The 22299-nt window shown below is 35.3% G+C and overlaps 2 protein-coding genes across 4 annotated transcripts; one reads left to right on the top strand and one right to left on the bottom strand.

The window, feature by feature from the left end:
- Window positions 1-436: 436 nt before the first annotated feature.
- Window positions 437-982, bottom strand: LOC114721920 (uncharacterized). Its single transcript, XM_028907814.1, has one exon. It carries the CDS (start codon window positions 980-982, stop codon window positions 437-439), a length of 546 nt encoding a protein of 181 aa, XP_028763647.1.
- Window positions 983-10088: 9106 nt separating this feature from the next.
- LOC114721902 (DNA mismatch repair protein MSH2) lies at window positions 10089-21285 on the top strand. Of its 3 annotated transcripts, XR_003738125.1 has the most exons (14): window positions 10106-10316; window positions 10459-10508; window positions 11098-11130; window positions 13656-14729; window positions 15166-15720; window positions 15791-15901; window positions 16012-16101; window positions 16194-16265; window positions 16471-16581; window positions 17035-17161; window positions 17665-17864; window positions 19079-19231; window positions 19759-19966; window positions 20880-20959. XR_003738125.1 is itself a non-coding variant. In XM_028907794.1 (13 exons), exons 1-13 carry the CDS (start codon window positions 10268-10270, stop codon window positions 21087-21089), a joined length of 2835 nt encoding a protein of 944 aa, XP_028763627.1. In that variant the 5' UTR covers window positions 10109-10267; the 3' UTR covers window positions 21090-21285. The 3 variants fall into 3 exon arrangements, 2 of the variants coding, with proteins under 2 accessions (XP_028763628.1, XP_028763627.1); XM_028907794.1 differs by lacking the exon at window positions 19759-19966 and having other exon boundaries at window positions 10109-10316; window positions 20880-21285; XM_028907795.1 differs by lacking the exons at window positions 19079-19231; window positions 19759-19966; window positions 20880-20959 and having other exon boundaries at window positions 10089-10316; window positions 17035-17147; window positions 17665-17836.
- Window positions 21286-22299: the final 1014 nt, after the last annotated feature.

Genomic DNA, 22299 nt, shown 5'->3' with positions numbered 1-22299 from the left:
TAAAACAAAATGATCAGTAATACCCATATTTTTAACTCAGTTCAAATGAAGTTCATATACGATGATCATACTTAAAAATAAAATAAGGCAACAATATCAAACATGAATAATAAGGGGACTCGTCTTGCAACTTCTGTCATTGTTAACAACACAGTTAAAGGAAATAACAACTTCAATATAGGTATTTTCCTATAACCAGATCCTTCCTGACAGTACTTACAATCAGTGACAGGCTAACATTAATATTTCATCCCCACTTAATGTTTTCTTGTCACTGACATCAAAATACACATTTCACTGACTATGTGTGACTTACGATGTCGACTTACCACATGACACAACCCTTCATCCAAAAAAATATGAAGAGTTGCAAAATATTTACAAGCCACAACAAAAAATAACCTTTACAAAATAAACCACACGTGGACTACCAATTTTAACTTGGGTTTGGATTTCTGCATGTTCTTTTACTATGCCCAGGTTCATGACACTGTCCACAGTGGTAAATCTTCCTGTTTTGGAATTGGGATTCCCGCCTCCTAATTCTTGGCCTTCCCGAAGGTCTACTAGTTGTAGGTGGGTATAGCCACACTTGGTTTCCTATATTTTGCAGCATATAATCATTAGGATTAGGCCTGTCAATTGTCACTACTGGAATCATGGTGTTCCCATAAATCTTCTCTTGGGATGTTATTTTATAACAGTCCTCCACAAAATCATACACATTTGCATGAACCACCCTTATTGCAGCACAAGCGTGTGGACACGGAATCCCTGTCATTTGCCATGCAGCACAAGTGCATTCATGTGACTGAACATTGACATATAAGGCTCCACGCGAAGTATGTACACAGACCCTGCCACCTCCATAAGGTTCACCATGCATATGAATCGATCTAGCCACATTTTCCATCACTTTTCCATCAATGTTTGGACCCACACCATTTCTCCAGTTCCTCATTGCCACACTTGCTGCGAACATCTTCCTTGCAACCTTCTCACGATGTTCATGAATAAGTTGGGCAACATTATGCTGCCTTTCCTTTACAATCCAAGCATTGAATGACTCAAGCAATGTTCGTTGTTATGTTATCCCACCGTTTATATGCAAACTTGCTCATTGCCCACTTATGAATATCACCATGATTGTTAAGCCACTGAAGTAACTGAGGACTGAAATTTCCCATCCTTGTCATTGCCTTATCAAACTCAACGTTAACCCTTGCATATGCAATGTCATCAAGCAACTTTAATCCAACTTCCTTACTAATACCACTAGTTCTCCTCCTACCTCTGTATAATTTATTCATTTCAGAGCTGAAATTTTCCTTCACGTGTCTATAACAGTATGCATGACGGTCACCTCCAAATATTGCTCCAACAGCTCCTATTATTGCATTGTGACGATCTGACACAATAATTAATTGGATTGCACCAACTATCTGTTTTATCATGTTTAAGAACCATGCCCACTCCTCATAAGTCTCTCCTTTCACAATAGCATACGCGAATGGTAACAATTCATTGTCCGCGTCATATGCTGAGGCTGATAGCAGTGTTCCCCTATATGGTCCACTCAAATGTGTTCCATCTATGTACAGTATATGTCTTGCCCCAGACAAAAAACCCTCTATGCAACAACCATATGCTATGAAAACACGCTCAAATATATTGTTAACAGTTGCTACCCATTCAGCTACCGTCTTCTCATCGGTTTCCTTCAATCGTTGACATATCCATGGTATCAACATGTATGACTGTTCAGGCCTCCCTTGTATTTCCTCTAATGCTTTTTCCTTAGCCCTATATGCTTGCTTATATGTCAACTTCACACCATAATCCCTTGCCAAGGTCCTCCTTATTTCATTTGGACGCTTTTCAGTGTGATCCCTTACCTCCTCAATGATAATTGATGATGTCAAGGCTGCTCTTCCACCATGTGTAACTTGCATCATCTCTTGGGCATTATGCACATGTTCATTACTCAGTCGAGTTACAACGAGGAAAGGACTTCTCTTCGCAGCTACTCTTGCTATTATCCGCCAAGGACAACCTTCAACTTTGCATTTCACATGCACACATTCCTCACAATTTTTGACATATTTGTACTCGAAGTTTTCTGCAATACTAAACTTATATACTGCCTTTCTGAATTCTGTGGCATTTGCAAAAGTTTGCTTCTTTCCTAACAACAATTCCTTCCACTTCACAGCATTCATCTCGGGCATTGGTGTTGGTGCAATCTCTACTGTACTTACTAGCCTCACATGACATCCCCCACCGCCTTCTCTTACACAGTCACCCCCATTTTCATCACAAACTGTTCCGTCCATATTATTCTCCCTACTTGACAAAAAACACATTTGTTGTGACAATCCCAAGTAGTTGTCAATGCTGCATGCATAATTACAACTTTTGTTAGCAAATTCACAACAACAATATAACAAATAACAACTAAAATAACCATAAAAAAACAAGTCTCACATTTGTGGATCATCCATTACTTCCGGTGTACTCTCCTTCAATGCTAGATACACATGTGCACTAGTGTCATTATACTGAAAAAGATTATCAACTTCACTATCATCAACCAAATCTACTAATGCCTTATCATCGAGGCTCACTGTATATTTCATGTCACAAATATTAACATCTATATCAAACCATTCCAATATCATTAACCTCAACTCTTCGTATCTTATCCCCTGTTTTATCGTTCTAACTCTCACACTCCCACCATTGTATCTCATTTCACTTCACCTTCAACATTATTAACAAAGTTTCCACCAAGATGAAAAATCAACGCAAGTGTCTTTGAATATGTTGACCCAATATTGCAACTCATTCTGCATTATACCCTGCAACAAACAAGGAAAATATTTCATCACAATGTCATCTCTGTAAAAAGGATATTTCATAAACCCAACACAGCTACTTTCAAAGTTAACAACTTCAATATATCGTTTCACAACTCCACTTTAACTATTAACAACACCCTTCACAACCTCATTACTATGGATATTCAGCCTACTTATATACGTGATCATCGCAGCGCTTCTTCCAATTTCCCTCAGCTACCATCTGCTATCCCAAAAACAGATCATTATAAACACCGTCCCAGACTAAGCTAACTCTATCACTCACTACCCGACTCATACGTTCCATTCCCACAAGTTAAAAACAACAACCAATACCTCCAGATGAATCAACTTACGATTGCTGCAGCATCGTCTCCCTCTTAAGCTGACAAAACTAACTTGGCCAGAACCCTAACCTTATCTAACAGTAATCAACTCATTTGTTCAGATTGATGACCATTCTCACACCTAAAAAAGGAAAAACCAACACCCCAATATGAAGAACGTATGCCTTACGTAATGCCGCCCCTTACCTACTCTGAACCCTCAACGCCACATACAGAACGCAGGACCACCAAAATGAAGAAAACAGACCGCAACAGTCATGCATGGAGGATGAAACAGTCATATGATTCCAGAAAAACACTTACCCTTTCGAACCACCACGTTTTCGTCATTCACCTTCGACCTGCTGGAACGCGCACGTTTCTCTCCTTTCCTTCCCGCCTATCTTCCTTCGGTGTGCGGTTTATTGTGGTGCCCATGTGGTGCCCACGCTTTGTAATGGGTGAGGGCGGTTTGGTCTTTTTGTCTAAGAAAATAATCCGAATGGTCTGCTGGTACCAAAACGGAATACTGAAATTCGGCGGACGTTTTTGGGCTTTGGAGTTGGAGGTGCATTTTTTTCTGGCATTTTCCCTTTACAAAAACGACGTCGTGTAATTTAAAAAAATAAATAGTCGAAGTCGAATGGCACCTCTCTTAATTTCTTAACCGTTCATTCAGTCGTTTGATGTATTCTCTTTCCCTCCCAAAATCTGAAATCCCTAGCATCCTGGCGGCAGCCTCTCATCTTCAATCATCAATCTTCACTTCATTGCCTCAATCCTTCAATCGCTGGCCAGATATTTCTGCTCTATCACTACAATCTTCAACCTTCAATCTTCACGACTGCAACTCGCAAGTTGCCTGTTCTATTCTTTAATCCCAGTCGCAAGTCATCCTATTCTTCACGGTCATAGACTGAAAGATTCCACTGTCTCCTTCTACCTGTTAAATGGTAAATCATCTCTACGATTTTGGTGCTTTCAAGTGCCATTTTTGTAAGATTCCAGCAACAAGTATATGTTCTCGCTCATGAGAGAGAATAATTGGCTTTGTTCTATAGATATATGGATTAGGTGTAGAATAGAAGTAGGGATAAGTTCGAATGAAGAATAATTAAAGGAAAAGCCAACGAAGAAAATTCTAAGAGGTTTTCTCTGTTATCCTTCATCTCAACAAATTCTTCAAGCACAAAAGTATCAGACTAGTTAGCGTATCAGTTAGTATGATATTTCCTATCTTTTTTTTATTTTTTTTTGAAATAGAGAGTGTTTGTAAAATTTGTTGAAGAACACAATAGAACTCTACTAATTTCATTTTCATAAACCTTTGAAAGTGCAGTCTGATTATGGAAAGGGAAAAAAAAAAACTCTGATGTCTAAATATTGAAGCTATTTTTTTAGTTTTTATATTTTGTTGAGTGATTATTATTTTATTTTGTTATTGTTAATTAATTATATTATTTTAATATGACCAGTTTAATCCTGATCTAATCTATTAACCCTTGATCCACTATCTCGACTGGTTGAATGTCCAGTCGGGTTTTTTTGTTCCTTGAAAAGAACTCCCACGTTTGTTTATTCCCAGCAACCACTGCTAGTGGTGGGCAGCGCCCTAATAGCGGTGGTTGGACAACTTTTAGGGGGATAGCAAACCATTTTCAGAAGTACTTTACGAATTACGGTTATTGGATGTTACATCGTCGGAAATCTTCTTACGACGTTCAGAGCACGCCTTAAAACTGTCTTCTTAGTAAATCTACGACTGCCGCTAAAACTTCTTATAAGATATGCAAAAATGATAATAATACCTCTCTCTTCTTAATATAAGATCCATTCGACTAATTTAGAGAAATTAAATAAGTTACTAAATTACTTAATTATAGTATATATTATATAATCTCTTTAAACTACTTATGTGAATCATTAAATTATATTTATAAGTGAAACAAATTAGTTTGAAGAAAAACCATGAATATAAATAGAGAAATTTAATAACTTTTTTAATTTTTCCAAATCAATCAACCTAGCCATATATTAAGGATCAGAGGTAGTATATATTATAACTATCAAGTTTTGAGATATATGAAATAATTAAAACAACAAAGTGAATGACGACAGTTAATTAGCGAATAATCATATAATCTAAACAAGTGATCACTGTTTTAATAAGAGCCAGCTAAGTAATTTGAAAAAATTAAAAAAAATTGATTTAATTATTTGTAACAAGTGAGTTTCATTATTTTTCTTTTTTTACTATTGACTTCTCCCTTTCCATCTAAAAAAGTGCAGTCTGATCACTGCTTTCTTGACAGGAATGACTATGGAAAGCAAAAAGGAGCTATACTTCATGCACATCTAAGGTGGTAGGTTGTATGGAATTAACACCACCGGCCAGATACTGTAACTTGTGCTCATATTTCCGAAGGGATTAAAACCATCAGTTGCCAATGCAAAACGTAAATTTCTAGGATCACTGGCAAAGTCTAGAAATTTTGCATCAAATGTTTTCCACTCTTCCAAATCTCGTGGGTGCCTTAACCTGCCATCTGGATTTTCCTCAGTTACATGCCACCTCATGTGCTGAGCCATTTTTGATAATGTATACATTATTTGCAACCATGCTTTCAAAAGAAAGTATCTAAGGAAATAATGTATTAAAAATTTCAAATATCGAATATTTAAAGACTAAACAAGTAATACATTATAATCAATTGTATTGAGAATTCCAAATATCAAATATTTAGAGATGGAACAAGTAACACATTATAATGAATTGTATCTGAGAATTTTGGCTGGTTTCTTCTTCTGCTTTTTCCCCTTCTGTACCAACTTATAACGAGATGTCTTACATCTCGTACAAATCTCCTTGTTTGTATCATCTTCCCAGTACAACATACAGTCGTTTGGGCATACATCTATCTTCTTGTAGTTCAAGTCAAGCTTGTTAATAATCTTCTTTGCTTCATAAAAGAATGGAGGGAATTCAGCTTGAGGGAAATCATCTCTTAGTAATTCCAATAGCATGGACATTACCTTGTCAGTTATACCACACAAGCATTTGATATGATACAATTTTACCAAGAATGACAACTTAGAATACTTTGTGCACCCAGAATAAAGAGGCTTATCAGCTTCGCTCATGAAGTCAAAAAATTCCCTATCAATTTCATTTCTAAGAAACTCCGATTGACACCCCTTTACTTCATCTTCACTGGGATCCTCACTTTGGTGAACGCCAAAAGCATCATGCACAACATCGTTCACGATATCAGCTTCTTCCACTAGAACTCCCATCCGTGAAACTATTGGAACTGACTCAGCACCCATATTTGGTCATTCGCCATGTAGTTGCCAAAATACATACTCTCGCAGGAATGGCTTAAAGATCAAATGTTCTCTAACAATATCTCTGGGATGCCACTTCTTGAAATTACATTTAGGACATGGACACTGAATCTTACCGTTTACGGCAGCATTGGCGAAAGCAAAATCCAAGAAATAGTTTAGACCAGCCAAGTATTGTGGAGTCGACCGGTACAAGTTGATCCATGACCTATCCATCACTAATGTTGCTCAAATTTCATGAACATATGAAATGGGAAGCTCAAAGAGAAGTTAAAATGAATTTCAAATGGAGTACTTCAACTTATAAAGTAGGCTACCAACGGATAGATAACGGTCAAATTTTTATAGCGGTTCTAAACAGCTAGAAATTCCTAACGTTTAAAAACTTTTTCTAGCGGTTTTAACCGATAGAAATTTGAATTCAAAAGCATTTTTCTAGCGGTTATTGCTTTTCTAGTGGTTTATAACCGCTAGCAATTTCGAGGCGGGAGGGAAAATTGAATTTGCCAATGGTTATTCATTTTCTAACGATTTATAACTACTAGAAATGTTTTGGCCAACGGTTATTAATTTTCTAGCGATTTATAACCGATAGAAATTTCGAGGGGAGTGAAATTTGAATTTCTTTGTAATGGTGTGACTTTGAATTAGTTAACATTTTTCTAAGTTTTGTAGCGGTTTATAACCGCTAGAAAGTGTCAGTTAGAATATCAAATTTCTTCCAACGTTTGTAGCGGTTTGTAACCGTCAGAAATGTCGTCGTCCTTGAAAAAAAAATTAACAAAAATATTATTTTTAACCATAATTTATATTAAAATAAAATTTAGTTACTATTTTACTTCTTATTCTAAGAAATTCCTAAATTATATTTTTACAGTTATATCAATTTTATTCATTTCAACATAATTATTTTGGCGCAGAAGATTTTAACCCAATTCAATTTTTAGTTTCATGCAATAAATTGATATTTATTAAATAAAATTTTACAAAAATAATAAAATAATAAATAGGTATTAAAAGGTATAAATAATATATGTATGCATAAAATTTAAAAAACTCCATGATATGTTAAATATTAAAATACATATTACAAGAAAGAATTTTAATGTTAAAAGGATATATGTTTAGCGTGTTTTATATGGTGTAACAATATATTAATTAATAATTAATATAAATAAAATTATAGAAATAAATAATAAAAGTAAACAAATAAAAATTAAATTTGAATAAATATCCACATAAAATATAACATAATAAAATCCAAATCCAAATAAAATCCTATACATGGAAAACAGGGGAAATTAGGGGTGAGGGGCAGAAACAGCATCATCCTGATCGTCAGGCACTGGATCCTCCTGCTGGTTCTGCTAGGGGTGGGCAAGCTGGTGATCATACTGGGGCTAGACTGGCTGCTAGTCATGCAGGGGCTGGACTGGTGGCAGGCGTATGTCAGGGATCTCGAGAATCGAGATGTTTGGAGCGAAACTGATCACCACATCACGCATAGCCATAGCAGCTGCCTTCAACTAGTCAAGCTGTAACTAGAATTGACGATCACGCTCCTCCATCCTAGCCTCCATCTCTCGCCTGATCTCTTATAGTAGCTCATTTGAGGACGAGGAACCCGGCCGCTTCACTCCTGCGCTCGCCTGAGAGCTCCCCACAGTGTATGAAGGGCCAGTGCAACCTGAGCGGGGCAATGTAGTCGGTGTGGGTCCAAGACCGAGCCCACTAACTCGATCAGGGTGCTGCGCTTGGCCACGACCCTCTAAAAGTGAGGCAGTGGGATCCAAGGCAAACCCATGAGACTCCTGCAGTTCAGTATCGACCTGAGTTATCCGCGCCTATCAAAATTAAAATAAAAATATTAATTAGTACGAAATAATATTTATACTGCAATATGATATTAATATTTAATTGATTACTCACTGCTATCTCCTCAACCTCATATGAAGTAGGAGACCCGTCTCGAGGCTTGTATAGAGTCGGCCACATCTAGCCATAGGTAAGCGTTTATCCCCTCTCCTGTCGCGTCTTTTCCCTTTGTAAATGAAATGAAATAAATTATTAATTACAAATTAAATACATATACACATTTAACAAATTCTTTTCAAGTACTTACAGTCTCTTCATAGGCGATAGCAAAGCTCCTGGATCCAGCCCTATGACATATTGTCTGCTACCTGACGCTCCTAGTATTTCTCTGGGAAAGAGCCTAAACAAAATGTAAAAAAATTAAATTAATCAAATTAGACAAAAAATAAAAAATTATAATTAATGCAATACTATCATACCATCGGGTTAGCCGACATCCTAAAATAAACATAACTCGACCAGTCTTGCTCCTACACTCCACCAGGTATATCTGCCAGTATCTCCTGCAGGGGCCTCGGTCACCTTTCTTCTCCCGTCATAGGTCAGCCCTCCTATTTTTTCATGCCACCCCAAGTCTCTTGATCGTATCCGCCTTCAACTCCCCTCCGAGTATAAATTTACTCTGTAATTAAAAAAATAAAGACTTATATTCATTTTGCTAATATAAATAAAAAATAAATTAAATAAATAACAAATTATAATCAAACAATTAAGCAATTTAAAAAAAATATATATTCATTTAACTAATTTAAAAATATTATAAATAAAAAATAAATTACATCAATAACAAATCATAATCAAATAATTAAGTAATTTAAATAAAAATATATTTTCATTCAACTAATTTAAAAAGATTATAAGTAATAAATTAATGAAATAAATAACAAATTATAATCAAACAATTAAGTGATTTAAATAAAAAATATATATTCATTTCACTAATTTCAAAATATTATAAATAAAAATAAATTACATTAATAACAAATCATAATCAAAGAATTAAGTAATTTAAATAAAAATATATATTCATTCAACTAATTTAAAAATATTATAAGTAATAAATTAATTAAATAAATAAAAATTTATAATCAAACAATTAAGTTCTTTAAATAAAAAATATATATTCATTTAATTAATTTCAAATATTATAAATAAAAATAAATTACATTAATAAAAATTATAATCAAATAGTTAAGTAATTTAAATAAAAAATATATATTCATTTAACTAATTTAAAAATATTATAAATAACAAATTAATTAAGTAAATAAAAAATTACAATCAAACAATTAAATAATTTAAAAACAAAATGTATATTTATTTACTTAAATTAAAAAATTATAAATAATAATTTTATATTACCTTCATTATTTTTCAACCTTGTTGCCTCTACTATAAAGTGATTTTCTTCTAATCCTTCACATAAATGGAGAACATGGTCCACTGCTGACCAAGAAGGCGCACATACTTATTATATAACTGGCCACCTTTCTTGGTCGGTTTGGACGGCTCATTGGGCCAGCTTTTTTGTTTTTGGCCTTTGTTTTTAGTTGGACTAGGGTGCTTGTTCAGTTCGTTTTGCATTGGGTTCATTTGCTTTGCATTGCTTTGATAATCCTGTAAAGGCCCAATGCTTCTTATCGTTTTACTTCTGTTTGAATAAAAGTTGTCATTTTATCAAAAAGGAAAAACATTTTACTAAAAGTTGGCGCGTATGAGCACGCGAACCCTCCAAATCCCGCCAGTATTTCCCGCCACAGGCCCTACATAATCATGAGCATCAGATCATCGTATGCATTGCTCATGCGTAGTTCTTGAACATCAAGGTTAATTCGTGTCCCTGTTGAAACCCTACTCTCAGCTATGAATGAAAATCTTGGGGAACAGAACAAGCTTCCTGAGCTCAAATTAGGTATTGTGAAGTCAGTGGAAAGAAAATTCTGCTCAGTTGCTTTTTTGTTATTTATCTTATTTATTTTCTTTGTGCTGCTGTTGAATGAAGATTCTTATTGTTTTTTTTTTTTTTTTTTGCGCTGCTCTATGATTGTTTCTAGACGCTAGCCAAGCCCAGGGATTTCTACATTTTTTCAAAACCCTACCTGATGTAAGTACTTTCATTTCCTTCTTTCTTTTGGTAATCTCTCTCAAAATGGGACTGGCTCTCTATTAGATGGCGGCTGTAGCATTTATGTGAAATTCTATATTCAATTTCCAAAACAGCTTAGGTTCGTCGGAATTTCTGTAGCTCTCTTTTAAAGTCGTTTCTTCGGTAACTTCGGCATAAAAACTATATCCTCAGTGTTTTGCTTTGTTTTTCTCGTGCGTTTTCTCTTAAGTAGGAATCTTACTATGATTAGACTGGTAGTGTTTTGTTACAGTAATAGGGATGAAGCTATTTTTCCCCCCAAAAAAAAAAATCAACGATGATTAGGCATAATGAAAACCTATAGTGCTTCTTTTGCTAGCTTCCTCCATATGTTACGGAATGTATGCGCATAGTTGAGTTTAATTATTTCTTCGTTTCCTCCAGCAATGCCATATAAAATGTAAGACATGTGAGCCTACTGGCGCTAGTAAACAAATTTCTTTTTTTTTCTTTTTAATTCTCTTACATTAATCACTTGATTTTGGCACGTACTGCATTGGTACCAACCATTTGCCATTTGTTCTGTTTATTTACATGTCTGTTACAGGACCCCAGGGCAATTCGGTTCTTTGATCGTCGGGTAAGTTTATGTAATTCATTCATCTTTGCCGTATAGGATTGTTAATACTTAGTAATGATTTGTTTGGTAGATCTCACGCATATCTGAGACTGTTTTAAGGCAGCTTGTGGTCACAGAAGCTTCAGTGTCTTTCTTTTTTGGGCTACGTAATATCTAATTAGTAGTGTTTAATGAGACTCCTTCCATTCCCCTTCCCCTCTTAATCACCCTGCTATCTTTGAATCCTGAAGTTATTTGGGGATGGTTGACCCAACATTATTGTAATGCTTATTCACTATTATTCAAAAGGTGAACTTTTTTAGAAAATGAGTTTGCAATTATAGATGCAATGTATGATGGTTATTCACATGAAAAAAAAGCCTATTTCATGGAAAAAGATTTATTGAATTGATCTGATGAGCAAGCTTTTTACTGCCACATCAGTCTTTTATGTTTTAAAGAGTTCCTGTTCTTTTCTTGTAAATCTCCAATAAGGCTTCAACCCTGGCGTCTAAGTAAGAATAAAAAATCTTTCATAAATTTGTAATATAGTGCAACCTAGGTTGTCTCCCGCTGAGCTAGTGATTAGACATGTGAAATAGGACTTGGGTGACTCTAATTAACACTAAATGGGACCTAAACTAAGGGTGTGTGCCAAACTAAATGCAAACAACAGGACAACTAAACCACTAGAAATCTAAGAAACATGCGAATTGGGTCAGTGCAAACGCAATGAATGGTGCGTAGGGTTGAATTAGACCCAAATGCCACTGAATGAGCTTAGAAACAGGGGGTTTAAAGTGCTGGAATATTCATGAATTAAAAGAGAACAGCAGGAAATTGAATCTAGAGCTAGAGTGATGACAACCAACTAACAATGTGAAGTTGCTAACCTTTGACCCACCTGTGGCTTCAATTATACCTGCTCTAGTTAGATATGCCTAAGACTTGGACCTAATTTCCCCTTCGTTGGTCCATTCATTAAATGAATTCTCAAATGACCAATCTAGATACAAAGTGCCTAACCATTTAGAAGCTTGTGACTGCTACACTTCCAAGTGCTTATAACTTGTATTTAAAAGTTAAAACACACCTGGCATTGAGCTTATATGTTCTTATAGGTTGCTTGACAATCTGCCTGCTATGCTAATTCGCCAATTAAACCTCAAGAATTCTCTATGACAACAATCAAGAACAAGTTCCAGCTACAATCACATAATAACCATTGCACAATTAAACTAAAAATTGCATTAAAGAAGGTGAAATAGTGCACCAATTGAAGAGCAATTTCTCAAATACTTAAGCTTCAAAGCTAAATCTTCAATTCTTGAAAAATTCTAGCAGAAAGTCCAAGAGATTAGACCTATCCAAAATGGCCACTTCAATCAAATTCCAACCAACTAAACCTGATCAATAGAACCTAGAATATGGCAACATCAAAGAAAGAAGAGATGAGAGCATTAGCCTAGTCTTGGTTGAAGTAGCGGGCTCAAATATTGATCAAGTAGTTGTCATCCAACATCAGCCACCAAGAGAGCTTAGCCACTCAAAGACACCAATTATAAAGGAAGAATTGAGAGAGCTATGGTCATGCAAAGAATGGAGATGATGGGGATGGAGAAAAGGGAGCTTGAAGATGATGATGTATATGAGGGTGAGTGAGTGAGTGTCCAATGCTGTTGAGTGTGTGATTTGATTTCCAAATTTGAAAATGAAAAAAAAAAATCCAAATCCAAATCTAGACTAATCCAGTTACCATCTTTGTCCTCATTTTCTTTAACCTCTACTATTGAGTCCTTTGCACGAGATATGTTTTAATCCTGACCTTTGATTTGCTAAAACTGGTGCCACCTCTTCTTGTTGTAAGAATTACATGCACCCTTAGATCTTCAGTTAATCTTAGCTTTTAATCTCTGCCCTTGATTGGGTCGACCTTGCATATTATGTCACACCTTGTTGCTGATTAAAGAGGGAGAAAGGAGAATGATAGAAAAAAATAGAGCAAGACGAGAGAACCAGAAGAGAAATTCTATTCCATTCATTATTTCTCTCATAACCTAATTCCAATCTACCCAATCCGTCATATTTATTAGCCTAGGGATCCATTAACTAACCCCACTAACTGACTCTAACCAACATTTTTCCTTTTATTACAATTATGTATCACACCTCTTGCTTACTTTTATATAATTTCCTTAATCAAAATGAAATAAAATCAATGGACCATGAAATTATAATGTCACTTAGGAAATAAAATCATTAAATGGCACAGTTTATGCAATAAAATTTTGAAATGCACAATTGCAGTTTCAAATCCAAATGGACCCAATTTTATTCAATTAAATCGGATTATTATCAATTCATGCACAAAAAGTGCGTCATAAGTGTAGAAAAATATATAAAATATGTAATTATCAAGCTTCATGGCGAATGTAGTTATGTTTATGCTTTATTAATGGGATATTCCAGTTCTGTTTTCCTTGGATATATGCATCCTTTATGATGATGATCATCAGCGCATTAGATATCTGTTTCAAAATTTTCAGGACTACTATACTGCTCATGGTGAGAATGCTATTTTTATTGCTAAGACCTATTACCATACCACTACTGTATTACGGCAACTGGGTAGCAGATCTGATGCACTATCCAGTGTTAGTGTCAGTAGGAACATGTTTGAAACAATTGCCCGAGATCTACTTCTGGAGAGAACAGACCATACTCTTGAGCTCTATGAAGGAAGTGGCTCTAACTGGAGACTAATCAAAAGCGGAACACCTGGTAATATAAGCAGTTTTGAAGAAATTCTGTTTGCTAGCAGTGAAATGCAAGATTCCCCTGTTGTTGTTGCACTATCACCCAACTTTCGGGAGAATGGATGTACCATTGGGTTGGGATTTGTTGATCTAACTAAGAGAGTACTTGGGATGGGTGAATTTCTTGATGATAGTCACTTTACAAATGTGGAGTCTGCATTGATTGCTCTTGGTTGCAAGGAATGTCTTCTGCCGACAGAGAGTAGCAAATCTAATGAAAATAGGATGTTGTGTGATGCATTGACTAGGTGTGGTGTGATGTTAACAGAGAGAAAGAAATCTGAGTATAAAACCAGGGATCTGGTACAGGACCTTGGCAGGCTTGTTAAAGGTTCAATTGAACCAGTTCGTGATTTAGTGTCTGGGTTTGAATTTGCACCTGGTGCTTTGGGTGCATTACTGTCTTATGCCGAGTTACTTGCAGATGAAAGCAGTTATGGCAATTATACTGTTCAAGGTTACAATCTTGGCCGCTACATGAGGTTAGATTCTGCTGCCATGAAGGCTCTTAATGTCCTGGAAAGCAAAACTGATGCAAACAAAAATTTCAGTCTGTATGGTCTCATGAATAGAACCTGCACAGCTGGAATGGGGAAACGTTTGTTGCACAGGTGGCTTAAACAACCCCTATTAGATGTAAAAGAAATTAATTCTAGGCTGGATGTAGTGCAAGCATTTGTTGAGGATACTGTGCTTTGTCAAGATCTGAGGCAACATCTGAGAAGAATATCAGACATTGAGCAACTGGTGCGAAGCCTTCAAAAGCAAAGAGCTGGTCTGCACCATGTTGTAAAACTTTATCAGGTAAAATTTTTTGCCTTTTCTGGTTGCCATTAAAACATTTTTTCCTGTCGCTAATATGACTATGAATTTTAATTTCTTTGTGGTCTACTTCAAGAAGTTCTAATATTTTTCATGAGCCCGAGCCTTTTCATATTTAACTGTTGAGGTTTTGGCTGATTGCAAATGTTGCAATCCAAAATAAACCATCAACCCACCATTTGGTTTTCATGTTTTTTAAGGTGAGAATTGAGAAGTCATTTGGTACGAGTATTAACCCAATACGGGTGAAACATCATTAAGGAGTTTTTAACTCCATATGTGTATTTGCAGTGGTATGCTCTATAGAGCCGAGGAGCTCAGCTCGAAAAATTCCTCCTCAATAATCGATATTGTAGATTCTTGTTCCTTGTCCATATTAGGTTAATCATATTGCTACTTTGTAATTTTTACTGTGCAGTCTTGTATAAGACTACCTTACATCAAAAGTGCACTGGAAAGATATGATGGACAGTTTTCCTCAGTAATGAAGGAGAGATATTTCAAACCTCTTGAGTTATGGACCAGTGATGATCACCTAAACAAATTCATTGGTCTCGTAGAAGCTGCTGTTGACCTTGATCAACTGGAGAACGGGGAATATATGATTGCTCCAAGTTATGACTCTACATTAACTGATCTGAAGAAAAAACAAGAATCTCAAGAGAGCCTAATACACGACTTGCACAAACAAACTGCAAAGGATCTAGATCTACCAATTGATAAAGCATTAAAGTTAGACAAAAGCACACAATTTGGACATGTCTTCAGAATCACAAAAAAGGAAGAGCCAAAAATTAGGAAGAAGCTCAGCACTGAGTTTATAGTATTGGAGACCAGGAAAGATGGAGTGAAGTTTGTTAACTCGAAGCTTAAGAGACTAGGGGATCAGTATCAGAAGATACTTGAGGAGTACAAGAACTGTCAAAGAGAGTTTGTTAATAGAGTAGTTCGAACTGTTGCAACTTTCTCCGAGGTATTTATTTGTTTATGTTTCTTTCATTTCTTTGTTTGTGCACTTGACTGAAGAATTTTTCATTCTGCAGGTGTTTGAGTCTTTGGCTATATTACTATCTGAATTGGATGTCTTACTAAGCTTTGCTGATTTGGCTTCTAGTTGTCCTACTCCTTACACAAGGCCTGACATCACTTCATCGGTACTTATTTTATGGTTAGCTACAACTTTCACAATATATGCTGTATCCTTTTACTGCTTTGCCCCCTTTATCTTTTGTTTCCTCCACCGTTGTCATCTTGTGTGCAATAGGATGAAGGAGATATTATCTTAGAGGGCAGTAGACACCCTTGTGTTGAGGCTCAAGACTGGGTGAATTTTATACCAAATGATTGCAAGCTCGTAAGTGTTCATGAGATCTTTGGAACCAGAACAAGTTCTTAATTTAATATTGAAGGGGTTCATTGATTTTTTTTTTTTTGGTCACAAATCAGATCAGAGGAAAAAGTTGGTTTCAAATAATAACAGGGCCTAACATGGGTGGAAAATCAACATTTATCCGACAGGTGCTTATCTCTCATACCACTTTAGCTGAGAAGTTAATGGCTATCCTATTTTGCAGTAATATTGATTTGACCATCAACTGTGGTGTCTGGCATGCATCTGTATATTTGGTTCCTCAGTCCTCAGATATAGTTATGAGTTCAAATGCTTACATATATGTTGCCTGAGGCCCAAACATCAGTTAATTTTAATTTTATTTATATGTAGGTGGGTGTGAATATTTTGATGGCACAAGTTGGTTCTTTTGTTCCTTGTGACAAGGCCAGCATATCTGTCCGTGATTGCATTTTTGCTCGTGTTGGTGCAGGTGACTGCCAAGTGAGTCATACCATATTATCCTAAACTTCTAGATAATAAAATACTGGCATAATTTCCTCTGGAATAGCTTGACCTGATAATTATACTTGACTTAAGCAACTAATTGAATAGCTCTAATTTTATCTGTCAGGATTGGATTTTTTTGTTTGAAATGCATAAAATTTGAGTTGTCTTCATATTAATGACTTCAACTTTAATTTGCAATTAACAGAAAAAAGGCATTTTGGAAACTGGTCAAATGTTAGTGACCATCACATAGTGGTAATGCCAGTTGCCAAATTGTCGTTTTTGCTTATATTATTATTCTATCCTTTTAGAAGTTTAGCCGTATGAAATTGCAAGCTTAAGTTTATTTTCTGCTACTTTGCATCCATAAAATGCATTTTTTCTATGAAAACAAAATCTTGCCATTACTGTGATGTTCTGAGAATGCGCATGTTACTATCTGCCCAGCTTCGAGGAGTCTCTACATTTATGCTAGAGATGCTTGAAACTTCATCTATATTAAGAGGAGCTACAGACAAGTCCTTGATAATCATTGACGAGTTGGGACGTGGAACATCAACTTATGATGGATTTGGTTTGTTTCTTTCTTGGAGGGCTCTTAATGTATTGTTACCATTTCTTAAATATGAGTTATTGCCAGAATATGATGGAAAGAATAACTTTGTTAAGATCTGTGTTCAGAAGAGTTTACCAGATAGCAAATACTAGAATCTATACGCAATCTCAAATAAAGAGTAGGAGGATCTCTAAATATGATAGTGTTCAAATCTGACATGTCCCTTCTAGATTAGGAGCTGCAATTTATAAAACTAAAACTGACACCTATAACTGAATTGGGTAAATATAATTACATATAAATAACTGCATAACACTTGTAAACTGCCAGACAAATTCTAAAAACAACCCAAAAGCTTATCCTTCAGCCTTCTCATTTCTATTTAGTAGTATGGTATGCTTGTGTCTACAAGTTCAAGTGTGAATAATAGGATGAGTCTTATGAAACATCAATTCTTCTTCTTTTTCAATGGATGATTCTTATGAATAATAGCATTACGTAAAGTTTTTGGTGGTATGCAGGTTTGGCCTGGGCCATTTGTGAGCACATTGTGGAACTGATCAAGGCACCTACTTTGTTTGCAACCCATTTTCATGAACTGACTGCTTTAGCATATGAACGAGAAAATGATGATCCACAGAGGAAAACTGTTGGTGTGGCAAACTATCATGTCAGTGCACATATTGACTCATCAACTCGCAAGCTGACTATGCTATACAAGGTAAATGTATTCCTTAAATTCTATGCATATCCTGTGTGCCTTTATTGCATTTTTTGTGTAGTGTTCTTTCATTGAACTGCATTATCTTAATTGGTAAGCTTATTCATTTTCAGAGGGTAAAAATAGAAGTGGGAATTCGTTTGGTAGGACTGATGTTGTGTTTAAAATAGTCTGAAGGGGAAGAGAGAAGGAACGGGACCTTTGCAAGCCTGAAGAGGACCTTATTGCGTTTTATCTTACACTTAATATTGTCTTGAGTGAATTAATATTTACCATTCACCTGGGTAAAACCTCCTTTGAGCTTGAAATGCTGTAAGACCAGAACTGGCATTGTATGGTATTATTTTGATCTAATGGTTGGAATTTTGAGATTATCTTTTAGCACTTATTGGAGATATACTTTTAACATATACCTCTGTGGACAAGTTGGTGGCTCAATGTGGGCCCATTATTTTATTTCCTTTTCTTCCATTTTCCTGTAGTTAGTTTTTTTTGGCCCCAATATTGTGGCTTGAACATTGGTCTCTACTGTTGCAACTCCTTTGAGTATTTTACACGAGCTCAGCTTCAAGTAGAATGCCATAAACCATGTTTTGGTTTTGTAGAAACCCATAAATTGATACGTCTAATAATCCGTTAATCAACAAGTTTAGAACTATGTATTGGGAAGAGGTAGGAACGAAATTAATTGTTGATAAGCGTAATTGACTTATGGGCCAAAATAGGGGCCTTTCAGTCTCCAACAGGATCCATCAAGATCATAAGCAGATTAAGGATCGTGATTTACGGAATACAAGATGAGTATGTGAGAGAAATTTGTTGCAGCTTAAGTGAAACATGTTTTTGAGTACTTATAATTGCCAACCCAAACAAGCCCTAAGTAATTCTCCATCCCCTCCTATGTAATTTGTGTGGAGAAAAAGCAATATTATTTTACTCTAATTTTTCATTAGAAGTTTGCCCCAATGTGACAATCCAATCATATGAGTCTAAAAGCTTCCACAAGTTGAATGATGCTTAAAAGGCATTCATTGATTGTGCACTGCATCCATTGAAAGCAGTTGGCACATTAGCTGGTCATAATTTTGGCAGTGATAGTATATCATCTTAAGAAACTTGAACTCACACTGTTTATAACTGTAGCGCACTTGTTAAAAACGATCTGCATTTGCATGAAGCCAGCTCATGCCCTATCATGTGATTCCCTTTTCTAGGTTGAACCAGGAGCTTGTGATCAAAGTTTTGGTATTCATGTTGCTGAGTTTGCAAATTTCCCAGAAAGGGTCATCACTCTGGCTCGAGAAAAAGCAGCAGAATTGGAAGATTTTTCTCCGTCTGCAATATGCTTCGTTGATGCTGCACAGGAGGTATATTTTGCAATGTTTAATTGTGGTTCATATGGTCAGGTATCAACATTGTAGACTTGCAAGCGTTGTGTTGGTGGCTAGGTGCCATTCTAGTCCTCTCTGTAGAACAGAAGCCGTCTACTTCTCTTATTGATTGACTACGGTTTACATCATGATGTATACAGCTGAGGGAATGTGAATCCCCCGAAAGTAGGAGAAAATCAGGGAAAATAAATTCCTATGATATACAATGAATCTGCCTGATATATCCTCTCCTATGATCAATAAAATGTTAAACTAAATATTTTCTATTTACAACATATAGTTAGTCAGCCCAAACACACTATCCATGTTTTGCAAAAAAATTTTTTGAGAGAATGACAATTAAGGACCTTGTACAAAAATTAGTGTAAAATGAGGACCCATACGCCTGAAATTTTGAAATTTACAACTCCAACTTCTATATTTACAACACGAAAGTCCTTATATTATATTAGTCTTCTTCATACAAGATCCTTAATTGTCATTCTGTTTATTTCCTTTTCTAAATCAAGTTTCATGTTGATGGGTATTCAAGTGGGATAAGAAACTCTCCCCAAAGCTAGCTATTAAGATGGGAGAACCCACTTGTAATGAGCATCATATATTACTCAATGTGGGACATGAGCATCTCATACTACCTAAATCTCCATCAATTGGATCTTCTCGGAGGGTGGATGTCCTAGCAGCCATACTCTCTACCATTCAAAAAATTCTGTATGCAGGCATCCCGTACTGCCTAAGCTTCCATCGCGTGTTCCTAAGTTTCTTCGTAAATAAGGAGTTTTAATTGGTTCTTTAGATTCTGGTGATAATAGTGACAGGATTTGGATAAACTTATTCAAGATATTAGCTTGCTAATGTATGAAAATGCTAAAAGCATTCATAATATATAAATTACTAGAAGAAATTTGTTCCTTGGAAGATTGAATCCGTACTTTATACATTGCATGGGAGATGTCTCTAGTTGTTTCGTTCAACTTGATAGACTCAACACAGCTCCTTGTATTCTAATTTTTAACGATATAACTGTCTCGTGTACCTTGCTCCTTGCTGAGCTATTTTTCCTTTTATGTTCTTTTGACCATCTCAGTGTGTTCAGTATCATCTGGTTAAGATGTTGGAAGTTGTTGTCTGGCTAGTCTCTTCTGGGGCCTTTCTATTTAGTTATTTCTCTATTCTTTGATATTTGATACTCCTCCGGTCCTTAATATAGGATCCAATTCTTGAGTTGGTTTTGGTCTTAAATATAAGACCCCTTTCTCATATTTATCAATTTTCTCTAAATTACCCCTATGAATACTCCCTCAACCATAATCAAGTAAAAGAGGGAGAGGGAGTATTAAGAAAGATGATTATGGTGTTTTAGGAAAAATGTGTCACTTTTCTTATAATTAACCAACTTACCTAACTTCCTTAATCTAATCAAATTAGTTAAATGGGTCTTATATTAAGGACCGGAGGAGTATTTGATTATTTCATATATTCACCGTTTACTGAAGTATTCAATTTTCCCTACAAAAATGAAATGATAATGATTTTTGTACTTTTAAAGAATGCATCTTTCGTTGACCAAAAGAAAAAAAAACAAAAGAATGCATGGTTTTAATTTTGTAGATATAATTTGCAGGTGGGCGCTAAAAGGAAGAGAGAGTTTGAGCTTGATGCGGTCTATAAAGGGGCAGCAAGGGCTAGGCAGTTTCTTGAAGCTTTTGCTGCTTTGCCATTGGGAACTATGGATAAAATACAAGCTCTGCAGGAAATAAGAAAGTTGGTGGATGATTTAGAGAATGACGCAAAAAACTGTTACTGGCTGCAGCAATTCTTGCAGCAAGTTTGAACAATGAGAGTTTTCTGGTAGCCCTTTTTATGATGTGAATTTTGTAGTGCCTGATGCAGTACATGATCTGTTGATGAGCCTAATGCATTCTAGTGCGGATGACGTTTAGAATTTTAGTACCTGTTCTATGGTATTTGTTACCTTGTTCTTCGATAAAATCATGGCACTCTGGTATTTGCAACCGAACTTCACAGAAGTCTTCTCCTGTGTTTTTTGGCTGCATTTCTGTGTGGATTTTGTGGGCGTGCGCGGAGCTTTCTGGCGCAGCCTGGGCGTCAGCTGAGAGATGTATTCTGTTTAGCTTGGTGATTTTATAGTATCGTCATAGTTTTTCTTTTCTTAAAAAGGTGTTCACTTATTTCAATTATTTCAAAAGGAATTTGGCGGTGTATGTCGTCTGTTTGGCTCAGGAAGGAAGTGAGAGGAATTTTTAATATTACCTCGTTTAAATTGATTAGAAGGCTGGAAAGGAGAGAGAAGGGATTTTAATAGTAGTATTACAGATTTTAAATATAAAAACTTTAATTTGGTTTTAAACATGAAATTTTAATTCATTTTATGTCTCATATTTATTTATTTATTTTCAAAGTACTTATTATGGTAATTACACATTAAAAGTCTTTTTATTCTAATACATATGATTAATAAAGATATTTTAAATAATAATATTTATTACAAATAATTTATTTAACTAATTTTTTTATTGGTTTAGAACAGAATATATTTCATATAAGTCGAAACAAATTTTTTTTCCACATACTTATCTCATATTCTATAAATCATAATTAAAAAGTTGTTTATAAATTATTCGAAACGGGCTCAAGGGTTAATAAGCTATATCGAGGCCAACTTGAAATTAAACTGATCATATTAAAATAATATAACTTAATTGAAAATAACAAAATATAATAATATTAATAATCACTCATTATAAAATAAACAGGCAAAATACTAAAATGTCTATTATATAGGGTGTGTTTGGAATTACATTTGGACTTTTAAACTGACTTTTCTACCGGCAAAAAGAGCTTTTTTTATTTAGGATGTATTTGGAATCACATTTTTGCAATTTGACTTCTGTTACTGAAACGGACTTATACAATAAGCTTAAAAAAGCTGCTTTTATCCGATTGAAAAAAAAAGTTACTTCTCCACCACTAATCCAAACACACCCATAGTACTTTTTTGGGGGGCATTTTGCCTGCCAATA

Source organism: Neltuma alba, unplaced genomic scaffold (genome assembly GCF_004799145.2).
Source record: "Neltuma alba isolate B1F8T4 unplaced genomic scaffold, ASM479914v2 tig00012074_pilon, whole genome shotgun sequence".
Lineage (NCBI taxonomy): Eukaryota > Viridiplantae > Streptophyta > Magnoliopsida > Fabales > Fabaceae > Neltuma > Neltuma alba.
This window is presented reverse-complemented; position numbering and strand designations above follow the sequence as displayed.

Bases quoted from the DNA above. Each gene is read 5' to 3' on its own strand.
- LOC114721920 (XM_028907814.1), bottom strand. From the start codon at position 982: ATGTTCGCAGCAAGTGTGGCAATGAGGAACTGGAGAAATGGTGTGGGT.
- LOC114721902 (XM_028907794.1), top strand. From the start codon at position 10,268: ATGAATGAAAATCTTGGGGAACAGAACAAGCTTCCTGAGCTCAAATTA. The intron at 10,317-10,458 runs GTATTGTGAAGT...GATTGTTTCTAG, and splicing joins GCTTCCTGAGCTCAAATTAG to ACGCTAGCCAAGCCCAGGGA. The intron at 15,902-16,011 runs GTACTTATTTTA...TGTGTGCAATAG, and splicing joins GGCCTGACATCACTTCATCG to GATGAAGGAGATATTATCTT.